The following is a 15,324-nucleotide window of genomic DNA, read 5'->3' as shown; positions in this document are numbered from 1 at the left end:
CAAATCTCTAATTATTGTTAGAAAAGATGCTTAAAGAGAAGGAAATTAATATAAACTAGCCAAAATGTTTGAGAAGGCTTCAAATTACAATGACAAATAAATATTTTGTTGTGTTGTTGTTACAAAACATAAATGTTTTGTAGCTTTTAATGTGTAATTATTCTAATATCCTTTAAGAATCAGTGGATAAATTACGTGTATTTTAAACTGTGAAACTTTGTTACATTTTAATAGGGCTTTTTTAACAAATATTTTTAAAAAATAAAATTTAATAGTGGCCATGTAAATCCATAATCACTAAGGTTATCTATTTATCTAATTTAATTATTTATAACTAACTGCTTACCAAAATTATCTCTACATATTAAAGCGAGTTATTGCCTTTCATTAATACTCACTGTGGTCACAAGATAAAATACAAAAATGTGAAAATTCAAGTAAAACATACAAAACAACTTATCACCTCTGGTGTTATAATGGCTTATCTTAAAGTATATTAACTGGGGTACAACCCCTGGAACTCTACACAAACCTACGACGCTAACTGCATCAAACAGAGCCTGACTAAGTTTCAACACTTGCCAATTGTGTCTACATCAGACCTTTCAGGTTTTTTCTAATGAGCAGGTCTCTCTCTAGACAAACAACAGCGGTGACAACAGTCAGTCTTTTGTTATGAATCGTGCTGATTATGATCTTACTTCTCATTTTAACCTATGCCGTTTGACATAAAATCTACCTGCTATTTATTAAACCTCAAGACTGACCAAGTATGTGACAAAATGAGACATAAAAAAAAAAATTCAACATAAAGCTAACTAACTGTTAGTAAAACGTAAATGTCACTTATCTTCTTTAAAAGTCCTTAAATTTTTTGGAATTGATTTTTGGTCCTTAAAAGTCCTTAATTTTGGCCAAAATCAGCAGAAGGTCCTTAATTTTAATCATCTGAAATTTCTGTCTGTTTTTATGACTGCCATTTTGAGTGTGAATTAGCATTTTGGAGGAATATTTTTGGTGATTCACTGACATATATAGTTATCTTTTGAATGGGTTCATAGGTTATAATTTTTTTCTATTTCTAATAAAAATGATGGGATACTCGAGTTTCTAAGCAAGAAGTGAAACTTAAGCATTTTGAAATTCCTTTTTCCTAATAAAGAACTCTTAAACAACTTTTCGCTTTTGGGGATGTGAATTCTTCTATTAAACAGCTCTAAATTTTGCGACTTGTCAACATTTTGGCGATTTTAGGATCAGTTTCTATAGAAAATTTTTAATTCCGAGATCTGACAATTTTTTGACCAGTTTTTTTAAAGCATCATAACATTGATAAATTTCATTAAAATAATGGTAATATATTGAAATTATATATAAAAAATAACATTAAAATAAAACATTCTATTTTTTGCTGTCATGTTATAAAGTTTCATTTTGGCAACTTATACAATATTATGAATCTGATAAATAAGGCATATTGTTATAAAGCATAATTTACGAAACAGCTCTTAGAGCAAAATTAGCTATGTAATTAATTAAAAATGTCTTGTTTTTAATTTTTTCATAGTAAGCGTTTTTCCCATGCAATTGTCTCGGAATAGTCAAAATTCTCAGAATATGCATCAGTTTTCTCTATAAAATTAATTTTATGCTTTTTCCCTCCCTTTTTTATTTAAAAATATTTCTGACCTTTTGCTGTTACAGAATTAGAAGGGATAATTTTTCTTTAGTATTTTAGACATTGCAGTTTGGAAAGTTTAGAAGGGTTTGAAGTCAAGATTTATAGACCCACGATTCTAAAAGATTCGAGAAATATGTGACAAAATGAAAAATGTCTCCATGATATGGACACGTAATGGATGTATTTTACAGAAAGTTTGCAATGAATTTCTTAGCTTTTGGAGAACGTCTGGAAGAACAGTGAAAACATAATATTTAAATGTTTTACTCCTGATACTAGAATCTTTTTCTTAACATGTTTATCTTCCCTTTATTTTCTTTATCTTTCACTAGACACAAGCATAAAAAATATCAAAAATGCTTCTAATCTTATCACTGGGCAGGCATTATAGAAAGGGATTTTTTTATTAATAAAGAAATTGAAAACTTACAATTTAAAAGATTCATCTAATATGCCTTAATGCATCATACACAGAGCTGGCACCAGGCATTTTCCCACCTGATGCAATCTCTGTGGATCCTAAATTCTAAGCGTTTTGCTATTTCTAGATTTTGTTGTTCGGTGTGTCACTAAATTCTAAAAATACTGCCACACCAGCTTTGTAACCGGGCTTTAACCATATATATTTCATATTTCTTCTGAATGTTCGTATTACTAAAGAAATAGAATTAGCCACTTTTTCTATACATTCTAAATGCATTTAGTGTTTTTTAGAATAACAGAAATAATTAGATCCAAAAATTCTAAAATAAAAAGGAACCGTGTTGAAGAAAGAAACTGAGTACACAAAGAAAATTACTCCTCAAAGATATGTGCAGTTATTATTATGTAACTTACCCAATTGTTTATAATTTCAGCCTTTCAGTTTATGATTCAGTCGGGTGTTTGGGACTATTTAACTTTTACCAGATCATGTAAACCCTCATAGGTACCTTGTGGAGATGTTGACAAGTTAGGAGATAAGTACGCAGAAACTAGCGAGAGTATTGATTTGCATATTGAGACAACTCTCTAATTGTTAGAAAAGATGATTAAAGAGAAGGAAATCTATATAAACTAGCCAAAATGTTTGGAAAGGCTTCAAATTAAAATGAAGGATAAATATTTTGTTGAGTGTTGTTACAAAACATAAATGTTTTGTGGCTTTTAATGTGTATCCTAATAATCGTTTAAGAATCAATGTCATAAATTACATGTATTTTAAACTGTGAAATTTTATTAGATTTTGATTCTGATAGGCTTTTTTAACAAATATTGTTAAAAAATAAAATTTAATAGTGGCCATGTAAATCCATAATGACTAAGGTTATCTAATTACCTAATTTAATTATTTATAACTAACTGCTTACCCTTAAAAGATATCTCTACATATTAAAGCGAGTTATTGCCTTTCATTTAACACTTACTGTGGTCAGAAGATAAAACACAAAAATTTAAAAATTCAAGTAAAACTTTTTCTTTGCATCTAGTGAAACTTAAAAATAATACAAAACAACTTATCATCTCTGACTTTAATCGCTTATTAGAACATTAAAGTATATTAACTGGGCTACAATCCCTTGGAACTCTACACAAAGCTATGACACTAACTGCATCAAACAGAGCCTGACTAAGTTTCAACACTTGCCAATTGTGTCTACATCAGACCTTTCAGGTTTTTTCTAATGAGCAGGTCTCTCTCTAGACAAACAACAGCGGTGACAACATTCAATCTTTTGTTATGAATCATGCTGATTATGATCTTACTTCTCATTTTAACCTATACCGTTTGACATAAAATCTGCCTGCTACTTACTAAACCTCTAGACTGACTAAATATGTAACAAAATGAGACATAAAAAAATCAACATAAAGCTAACTGTTAGTAAAACGTAAGTAAATGTCGTCTTCTTTCAAATATGTCCAACTATTATAAGTGTAAAATATTTAATGCTACTTGATAAATTGCTTAAAGTTTATTTTACTCTCAAACTTATTAATAATTATGTTAGTTAATTCATGTTTAGTAATAATGCATACTACTTAGGGATCTATTTTATTTTTAGGGTGGTATTACAAAAGTGAAATTCAGGCATAGAATAATATTTTCAATTGAATTTATTCAATTCTCATTTGCTCATAGGTCCTTGATTTTTTCATTAATGGTCCTTAAAAGTACTTAATTTCCCTGTGCCAAAATGTGTATGAACCCTGCTATATATGCAGCTTAAGTGTCCGTTTGCCGCCGATAGTTTATTGGTTGCTTGCGTGTACTAGCCAATGGGGTGAAGTTGCCATGGCACAGGGTTGCTTTTTCATTTGAAACGTAGAAAATTTCCTGTAAACCTTGCCTTTTCTATCACCATCCATAAGTCTTGGGGCCAAACGCTTAAGCGTGTTGTCATTTTTTTACCTGAGCCTGCATTTGGACACGGTCAACTTTATGTTGCCTGTTCAAGAGTTTGTGAAAGACCGGATGTAAAATTAAAAATAATGAATGGTCCTCTGCAAGGCAAGCTTAAAAATGATGGAAAGATCTACACAAGAAATGTTGTGTACAAAGAGATCTTTAACATGTGAATTAGCATTTCATTATTTAAATCACCTTTATTGATTGAGCTAGCGGTGGGCTCTTATGTACCTCCAGTGGTTTCCTTCATTGCATTCTACTTTAAGCAATTAAGAAAGTAGAAAGTGAAACCCCGTGAGGCAGTAAGCAAAGGGGTGTCCTCGCCGCCTGCCCTGGGTAATTCAGTTTAAATTAGCAGACACCTTTGCACAACTCATTTTAATTACGATTTATAATATCTAGAACAGCGGCCATTTTGTATGACTGCCGGGCTTTCTAGTAATCTAATAAATAAGACAAAAAAATTCATTAAACTAGAAATATTTTTAACTTGTGCAAATAATGTTATGAATTGACTATGTGCTAATACCAAAGCCTACCAGTGGCCAACATGAATTCTGTATGATTCTGTGAAGAAGATAAAAATATAGATTTTTATAATTTTTGAAAAAAAAAATATATTGATCAATGCTTTTCATGACGGTCTGCATAGAAATGCTCATCACTTAATCTATTAATATCAGAAACCTTTTTCTAAACTGATATTTTTGTTTTTAGTTACACACAAATGCACTTATTTCACTTTTCATTTTATACAGTAGAATCTCTAACAGGACTTTACTGATTTTGGATAAGAGATTTTACCAAATAATTGAATTTATATATGTAGAATTTATCTGTTCATGTTTTATGATGTCATATGAAGAAATTGCAACATATATAGTCCAGTGGTTATATTTTTCAATATATTGGCCAGTATTAAATAAATAATGTAGAAATCATACAAATTATTGAAAACTAAAGAACATGCCTATAAAATAAAGAGGGTGCTCTTTTAACCGTTTAAGCTATTTGTTTGTAAGCCTAGAATATTATATTACACATCAGTGCAATATTAACGTAGTTCTGTTTTTACATGCATCCAAACTGTTGCCATTCACAAGTTACTAAATGTTGCCATTTATGAATTACTAAATATTAAATGTTATATCTTCCTTTTTTTAAAGAGTTTAAAAGTGTTTTTTTTTGGGGGGGAGGGGTCAGCTTTCTATTCACTCTTCTAGTTCTTTGCTCACCATCCAAATTAAAGGAATTAGGTACTTGATCTTCTAATCTTTGCTCTTGAGCATATCTGGGATCATATTTTTTTTTTTTTTTCACATCTAAATATTGTTCCTTCTGATCTCAGTATATATCATCTAGGCGCCTTATGTACTTCTTTTACAACTGCTGTTTCTAATGAATATCTTGATATATCGTAATGTAATCTCCTTTGCTTAACAATGGTAATGTTTTTGTATGACAATCATAATATGACTTTTACTTACTTCTTTCTTGGTTGATTTTTTGTTTTACGTTTTTCACAACTTGAGGTGTCAATAATTCATCTGATGTAGAAAGAATTGTTCTACTTATAACGACTCATAAGTCAATGAGCTGGTGATCCTAACATCTCATTAGTTGGAGTTTTTCTGTGAGCTAACAATGCTATATAAGAATCAGCATGATCTGCTCGGGATTTCTTTAATAATTTCTTCACTGTTTGCATTGAATGCTGGGCTAATCCATTTGACTGCGGATGGTATGGACTGCTTGTTATTTTTTTAAATTGATGTTTTTTAGCAAATTCTGTAAATTTTTTACTTGCAAATTGAGGTTCATAATCATATACCACTGTCAGTGGTATGCCATATCTTGCAAAATGAGATTTACTATAACTGATCACTGTCTGACTTTGAGTCTCCAGTAATTTTGTTGATTACAGAAAGGATGTCGAGTCTCCAGTAATGTGATGATTTCAGAAAGGATGAAATGCTAATCTACAATTAATAAGTATACATCTTTGTTAATCTTGAATAAATCTGTTCCAGCTTTATACCAAGGTAAATTAGGAACTTCATATGGTATCATAAGTTCCGTTACTTTTTTGTTCTGATATTCATTACATATAGGACATTTTGAAATTTTATCTTGTACCTGCTTGTTCATAAGTGGACCCCCCCCCCAAAAAAGTTATAGGTTCTCTCTTACATTTTTCTATCCCAAAATGACCCTTATGAATTAAATTTAACATCTCTTTTTGCATAGTTATAAGGATAATTACCATTCCTTCTTTGAAAAATAAATCATTTTCCATTGCCAACTCATCTTTATAGGCCCAAAATGCTTTGCTTTGAGGTTCTGTTTGATGTTTCTTTTCTGACTAACCTCCCAGAATATATTTCTTCAAACATTATGGTGTAGCATCACATTCACTTTCTTTCTTCAAGTCATCAATTTTATCATCAGATGCTAGAATCAGCATACAGATTTCTGTATCTTCATCATTATCTTCTTCTGTTGTCTTCAAATATGCTTTACTTAAAGTGTCTGCTATTAATAAGAATTTGCCATTTTAGTAATGTACATCCAGATCATACTTTTTTAAATTTAGCATTATTCTATGCAATCACCGAGGTGCCTTAAAAAGAGGTTTCTTAGATCTTTTTAATGGTCGACGAACAGTTTCAGCTGTAATTCGTTTGTCATATATATATCAGTATTATAGCTGTAATTTGTTTGTTATATATATATGTATATATAAATTTCATCAGTATATATGTATATATATATACTGATGAAATTTAGAACATCCAAAAGTAAAGATCTTTTTCTATCTGAGCATAGTTTTTCTGACTCTTCATTAGAGCTCTGGAGGAATAAGCAATTCCTTGATTTTTCATGTAAAACAGCATCTGAGTTACATCCTTATTAATGTCATAGAACTTTAATACATGTACTTTTACAATCAGTTCTTCAAATATTTTGAAAAGCCTTATCTCCTCTATACTAACATTAATTTTCTCCAAATCTGTAATAAAATCCAATATGTTGGTCATAGCAGCCGGACTAGTTTTAAAACCAAGAGAAACTTCATCACTTGATTCATCATCTACGAACAGGTTACCTACATGTGTTATCAACACATAAAAGGAGTTGGTAGTTACCTTTGTATTCTGGATAATACATTGGATATTAAAGCTTGTTATGTTGGGCAGCAGAAACATAACATGTATTTAAGTATTCAAAGTGTTAGCACCTAAATTTCGAATTTAAATTTAGGCATTCAAAAGTGCCATTATTTTGATATTGTCGGTTACATTGGATTTTACTACATATGACTCTTGAATATAATCTCAAACTTTAGATATGTTGGTTGTATAAGATTCATACATTATCTTTTTTTATTTTTTATAATGAGTATAATAAAATGAGGATCAAATAATAGCTGGATTTTATAATTTTTAAAAACTAACTTTTCTAAATGTAAAAATATTAAAGTATGAATGTTGTGTCATTTGCCACATTTTTATAATTTAAATATGTGTCTGTGATTAATGGCTGCAAAAATAAAGGCTGCATAAGGACTTTTGTGGAACACCATTTATATTATGTTATTCTTTAAAATATTTGTTTGTTTATTTTTTCTAATGATCCAGAAATTGGTTCTTGTCATCTGTAGCTGCCTTGGCGAGAGAAAACTCAATACGGGCTTAAGAAAATGCAATTTGTGCCAAATGTTGTAAACATTCAAGGAAGTTAAATTGACTATACATTGACAATTGATAGATGATACATTGACAATTTATTTAATGTCTATACTATGCAAGTTATTTAATATATACATATAAAAAGAATTTATTGTACATATGTATTTATTGTAATATTAATACAATTCTGGCTGTAGTTTGGTTTGGTTTACTTGATTAGGCCAAAGTTCAGGTTATCAAGTTGGTTAAAGTTCAGGCCAAAGGTTAAAGGTTAAAGTTCAGGCCAAAGTTTAGGCCTAAGAGTAGGAATGCTTTTAAATAGGACTTTCTGAGGAAAATTGGCTCATATCCACATTACATATGGGGAAAACCACAAAAATACTCATGCTGCCAGCCCGTTCATTTGAAATTGAATGCGAGGCGAACTACCAGTGTTCAGCAACCAATTATGTAAGCAGTTATATAAAAGTAACATATATGAACATAATGAAAAACTCTATGTATTATTAAGCATCCCGGAAAATTCATTTTGTAACAGACCTTTTCTGTGGGCCACTGGTCTGCAACTGTTGTTAATACATCAAACATCAACAATATCTCCTTTTTCCATTGAAGGAAGATTGGAAATAATAAGCATAATGAACATTTTACTGTAAAACATCACTACATTGACATAATGCAGTAATGAAAAACCATTTAGATCATTAATTGATTGTTTTTGCACATGTGCAGATCGTTAACGATTTTTTTTCTTACATGTGTAGATCAGTAACCGTTTGTTTCTCGCCAGTTCAGGATTGCACCAAATCTACTTTCTTACCAAGGCCATTACAGAAGGCAAGTACCTAGAAACTATTATTATGGTCTGTAGTTAAAAATAATAATAATAGTATTAAAAACTGATAAGCCAAATGACTTCAGTTTGTGAGAAAATGAAAATTATTAGTGAAAATATGTGCAATGTAAATTAAACTTTCAAATCAAGTAATTATCAGATATTTTAGGATCACACTGTATATTATGGATATATTTATCTTGTTTTGCACTTTAGTTCTGGAAATATAGCATGATTAGTACTCATTTATATTGAGGAACAGGATTTATTAAGTTCTTTTATATTATACAAATAATTCATTCTAAATTGCTTTCTTTCCATTATGAGGATAAGTAAAAAATTATACATATGTGTGTCATAATGATTTGTATGTTAGGCCTAATTTTTTATTATTTTTAGCATGCTAATAGATTGACTGTTCATGAACATTAGTAACTTTGATTAGTCCCCATCAATTATGCCATTTTTACTGTTAGTTTTGGGGAAGGATGATTGCATCTTTATCCATTTGTGCTATAGATGAAGAAAGAGCAGTCATTTGTGTCATCTGGCTTAAAGATATATTAGGATTTAAAAGCCATAGATGTCTTTAGTGCAGTATGGAAACCGCTTATATATACTTTGCAAATATTTCACCACAGGATAGTATAAGTAGCTATAGATATTCAGAAATGGCCAGATAATTATCACACGTGAAGAATGTATTGTGTCCCAGGCAAAGCTGTTACAGATGACACTATGATTGGAATGCACATGCAGGGCTCACTATGATTCTTATCAACTGACAAATGATCATCACTGATATGGCAAATCAATGTCAAACTAACCATGCTTCTACATATAACCATGCTTCTCATAGATTTTGCTTGAGGTGTATTGCCAAACCATTAAAGACCAACATTGTTCATATAGTTCAGCAATCGTAGGATCTTATGTATTGAACTTTCCATATTTCATTTAGATCTCAACCTGTTGGATTTTGGGTTACTTTGCTGTTTTTACACGTGCTGGGAATTTTGGCATATTAGAGGTGATGATCTATTCGCTATCACTTACCATACTTTTTTTGTCATCTGTAAACTGTTCTTATTACCATAAAATTAAAGAAAACCTGCCAGATTAAACCTGCCAATTAAAGAAAACCTGCCAAATTATATGGCAGGTGCATAACAGAAAAATGTCAATGTTTGTTTTCTGTTTGATCCATTTAAGGATGTCTTAGGAAGCCACTGATTTGCTGGAGACCTGCAAGAGCACAAAAGAGGTGATGTATGGACATTTGCATGATTAAGCAGAAACATTCTAGCTCACAGAATACTAAAATGAACACTAACACTGATATCATTATATCCACTGATATATGATACATGGATTATATTATATTAAAAAGTATGTTCTATCTTCTCACATAAGAGAAAAGAAGATTGGGCATAGTACTTGCTTTACAGATGTCTATATTTACTACTATATATGTGTCCAATGTATGAAAAATGTAGTGGAGAATTTAAGTTTATTTTAAATGGTTTCTGAATTTTGGTTAAAGTCATTAAAGTTGCTTATTTTGAAATTTTATATAAGATACATTTATTTTATTTACTACATGAATAGAAATTATTCTTAAAACAGCCTTTCTCAGTAAGAAATAATGTATTATTATTTACTGATACTTTTGGAGCACTATGGAGACCACAAAAATAATTCAAATTAAAAATTGCTTAATAATTAATGGCATTAGGAAGATTAAACTTATGGTTGTGTATGGTATATAAATTTATTACTAAGAATTTGTATTAACTAAATATAGGTATTTCCAACATTCCTCATAAAATTATCTAGACTTAGTTTCCTTTAGAAAGCAGCTACCCAGCTGAACTTTGTTTAATTTTTAAGAAGATACAATATGATTTTTTTCACTGTTGATTTTAATTTAATATTCATGTTCTGCCTGTATATATCGAAGCAAGTTTTGTTTGTATTTTAGAAATAGAATTTTTATTAATTTTTAAAAGTGCATTGTTTTATAAAAATTAAGATTTATCTTTAGATTATGTTTATGAAGTTTTTCTTTCTTTTTTAAATGCTCCAGGTGGTTTCATGGACCTTTATCAGGAAAAGAAGCTGAACGCATTTTAATGGATAAAGGAAAAAATGGAAGTTTTTTAGTCCGTGAAAGCCAGAGTAAACCGGGTGATTTTGTACTGTCTGTGAGAACTGATGATAAAGTAACTCATGTAATGATTCGCTATCAGGTATGCAATTTATAAAATAATACAATAAAAACTTGACTTTCTACAAAGCTAGGGAAATGCCAAATTGCATATAAGAATAGAGCATATAAGAAATGAAACTGACATTAGAAAAACCTATTCAATGGGGAAAATTTCTACTCTTAAAATTATTAAAACCAGTCATCTTATTTGTTATCAACTTGAATATCAAAAGCATACATTTAAAATTATATAAGTTTTCAAAAACAATGCATTTCAGAAATTAAAGCCAAGGTGAAACATGAAAGTAAAACATCTGATCTGATTATAAAATCCCGAACATAAAATGTGTTAGAGATGTCAGCAATCATTCTGGCAGAAATTTAAATGAGCAGATTGTTCTTTATTTAGTTAGATAATAAAAAGATGCATATTGCAGGTATAATAACAAATAAAAACTTAAGTCACTTATAATTTTTCATGCTACATTGTCATAGTTTATCTGTCTGCTAAGTTGTGTAACATGGCTTTTGTTGATGCCCTCAAATATTTATCTTTTTTTTTTTTTTTTTTTTTTTTCCAAAATGTAAGGAAAAATAGAACTTATATCAATCTTTTCAAAAATAAAACTGGCTTATCAAGAATTAAATGAATTTACATTAAAACAGAACAAACTTCTTATTGTTTGTGATGTCATGCTTATCCATTATTGGCACTAAAACACACTGTTTGGTGACAATGGCTTTGCAATTCTCTCATTTGGAAATTTTTTTTTCTAAAATATTCTGGTTTTGTGAACTTTCCAGTTAGTTGAATGCCGAATATTTCGGCTTTTACTGTGTGTTCTGAACAGATACATCAGTAAAAACATTTATTAAATATCATTGAAAGGACTGTGACAAATTTAATCAGTGCATAAATGAATATTTAAAAGTAAATTTTATTCAGCTTTACACAGATTTATTAATACTAATACAACAGTACAAAGTCCAAAATCCGGTTTCATCCGGACTTCGGCAATTCTGGATTTGAGATTTTTCTGGATATTAAATCATCAATTTAAATCTGGTAAGATAGTATGCAGAAATAATACATTTAAAAATATGAATTCGTAATTTATGAAATAAAGAACAATTATGATCTAAAGGCTATCAAAATTTACAATAAAAAAGGCTTAATATTTATTTTTTTTACTTTATTAAACATTTCTTTCAATCTAAATTGTTGAAGATGCTTCCACAAAAAATTTTAAAAGTTCCTTTTTCGGGTAAAGTGCAGAATAGCCTACTTATTTATGTGACACTTTTTAAGTGAAAATAGGTCGATGTATGCATAGATACAGAGTTTGTGCAATTCTTAAAAACGCTCCAAGCAGTGGGTGATTCTGCACTTTCCCCCCTTTTTTCTTATGTCATATACAGTCGACTTTCTAATACCATACTCCTCGCATAATTTTGAGACAAGCCTCTATCCATTTTTTGCAGCAATTCGACTTTTTGTTTACTGGACATCGAAACATGGTTTTGCTTTGTAGATCCGTAGGCAGCCCCAGAATTGGAAACTCTTTTCGACATAATCGAAAGTTCAAGCTTAATTTTTATAAAATTGCCGTTATAATAAAAGTCTGCAAAAATAATAAGCTGGATCAAATTAGGAGATTAGGGAGCAGCACGTCTGCTACATTAACTGAAATGCCTTAGAATCAGCTAAGATAATTTTAGCCTAGCTTAATAGCATCCATTATACATTATTGGCTGTGTATCATAAGATTGGCGTTGCTTGAGCCAAGTTGTTTCGCTAAATTTTGTCTTGCTCCTACTGCTTACTGAATTAAGCTTGAGTTGTATTAGCTCTTTACTATACCTACGTTTATTTCTTGCACATGCTTAAAACTAATCTGAGTCCTGAATAAATACTCCCACATATACTTCTCCGCGTGTAATCTTTGGATTCCAGGTGCTTTCCCTAAATCATAAAAAACTTCTCATCTCTTAATTTTGCCGCTCGGTGCTTCCCCAAATTCCAAAAATTTTGTCTTCCCTAAATTCTGTCGTCTGGTGCCGACATATTCTGCCGCCGTTTATGGTGAGTAGCATATTAGTTATTCTTAATTAAAATAGCACTAAATGTAATCTTTTGGGCCTATGAGTTTCATTAACAAAATCTATTTTTAGCATATAAAAAGAAATTTTTGTTGAAATTTTCTTTGTCAGCATTTAAAAAATCTATAATCATCGCCAAGTGTAGTGTTAGCATAAAAGGTTGCCATACTCTTATTCAAATACTCACAGCATGAGTTATTACTGAAGCTGTCATGTATTGATAAACATGCGGTGATGAAAGCAAAATATAATGAATAATGACTCGCCAAGTTGGCGTCAGGGATATAAAATAGGTGAATATTTGGTTTGACATGTATGCCAAGCAGATACTCAACTATGGAGCCAAATGATTAATCTCACAAATTTATGCTCACATGATTGTTTTTCCATAACGAGGTATTTTATTTATTGTCTAAGCGAAATTAAGAATCGGAATTTTTAATTGAAAATCTCCACGTTTTATTATGGAAGAAAAAATTAAATGCACATGCATAAATCGTACAAAAAAAAAAAAAAAATGTTTGTGGCTTTGAGGTCTGGATTTTAGATCATTCCGGATAATGGACGTCCGGATTTCGGACTTTGTACTGTATTTTGAATATCTGAGTAGACTCCGCCAATAAATTTATTGTATTTCATTTAGTAATGATATTCAGTCTTCGTTTTTGAAATTGTTTTAGTATTTCTGTTTTTAATTATCTTTTTTTTTTTTTTTTTTTAAATTCCTTTCAAAATAGAGAAACTGAATCAAAATAATATTTACATACATTCGCCTTCCAGCTACATACAAGAGAACCGTTTCACTATTCATTAAAGGGGGGGAGCAAGAGATCCATCGTGCTTTCTAAAAAATGATCATGAAGTGGTTTAAAAAAATTTATCTCTATACTCTCTGATTATCAGTTCCACCCTCCTGTAATAATATATAGAAAGGGCTATTATATATAATCCTTTTGATAGTCTTAATTTTTCATTATTCTAACATATCCAAAACAGTAGGTATTTTAAAAAATGGTGGCACACTGAAAATTACATAAAACAGTAGCAAATTAATGAAATGAAAAATAGAACAAACATCTATCTTCTGCATATGATCTATGATATGTTTTAATCTAAAAAGTCATCAGAGGATTGCAGTATTCTCTCCATCACAGAGCAACTTGGCACTGCTCCCCATGTATACATCAATTTGTTGTAACTTAAAAAAAATCATCTTACAATTACAGGAATTTAGAAAAAGCTATGATCATAAAAATCAGTTTTTAATACTCACATCGGTGTAATGTTCACACAATTATTAATAGGGTTGCCAGATTAAGTTTAGCTCAGGAGTTTTCTTAACTTTTTGGGAAATGAGTCTTCAGCTGCATTAGCAAGGGTTAAACTGTTGGAAAGTTGAGTACCATTTCAGGCTTCTTTGGCAAGGTAGTAAGCTTGTTCATTGCCAGAAATATCGGCATGTCCTGGAATCCACTGTAAAGGGCAGGTTTTGAAGACAGCTGTTATTGTGTTTATGAGCACACCAGTGCCCCTCTGGATTGCCTGGAGAGCAGATTTAGAATCAGAGAAAATTATGCCACTGGAGGGTGGGAGTGTAATTTCATGCTTTTAAGAATTACAAGCTTGAAGCATTCATTCAAAGCTTTTGGAAGCAAAGGATTATTCTTATATTTTTTCATAAGGAAACATAAAAGAGCAAAATTCCTGAACAAGCAGCAAATCAAAGTAATTCTCTGAAAGTCTTATTATGTGTTAAAGCCATAATGCTGCAATTTTTACATCTTAATATTGAATCATGAATTATTTAATCTTTTTTGAATTTTAGACTGAAAATATGTATTTATAAGGACAAGCAGCAAATTACAAAATGTAATTTTCTGGCATAACTAGTCATTATCTATTCTAAAAATCATTATGTGTAATTAGCAAATTTAGACTTTATGATTTATTAGTCCCTAGGCTGTAAGTTATTGCATGGTCTTATGTTGTTGTTTAAAGATAAGTTTTAATAATTCCATGACACATGTTGTCAGTTACCATTTTTTATATTTTAGGATGGTAAATATGATGTAGGTGGAGGTGAAAAGTTTGACAGTTTGACAGATCTGGTAGAGCATTATAAGAAAAATCCAATGGTAGAAACAACTGGGACAGTAGTTCATCTCAAAATGCCATTTAATGCAACTCGAATTACTGCTTCAACAATTGAATGCAGAGTTCAGCAATTAGCAAAGGAAAATAGTCAGAGCAGTGGCAAAGCTGGATTTTGGGAAGAATTTGAAGTAAGTTTAATGTATACTTTGAAGATTTGTATACGAGCTCATATAGATTGGATGTTCAAAAGGTGATTATGTTCTTTATTTTTTTATTTGCTAATTCCAGACATATGCTTTGCAAAGTTTATCAAAAAAGGTGCAAAAG

At 30.4% G+C, this 15,324-nt stretch overlaps 1 protein-coding gene across 1 annotated transcript in view; it reads left to right on the top strand.

Annotated features, from left to right (window-relative positions):
• LOC118205460 (tyrosine-protein phosphatase non-receptor type 11-like) overlaps window positions 1-15,324 on the top strand; it is a 71,817-nt gene that overhangs the window by 15,220 nt on the left and 41,273 nt on the right. Inside the window, exons 4-5 of the mRNA XM_085822973.1 lie at window positions 10,681-10,843; window positions 14,958-15,185. Coding sequence (XP_085679099.1) covers window positions 10,681-10,843; window positions 14,958-15,185 — 391 coding nt within the window. The remainder of the gene's footprint in view (window positions 1-10,680; window positions 10,844-14,957; window positions 15,186-15,324) is intronic.

The sequence above is a fragment of the Stegodyphus dumicola genome, chromosome 8 (assembly GCF_044657685.1).
Source record: "Stegodyphus dumicola isolate Sdum_Otavi_A_Nest chromosome 8, ASM4465768v1".
NCBI classification, from domain to species: Eukaryota; Metazoa; Arthropoda; class Arachnida; order Araneae; family Eresidae; genus Stegodyphus; species Stegodyphus dumicola.
This window is presented reverse-complemented; position numbering and strand designations above follow the sequence as displayed.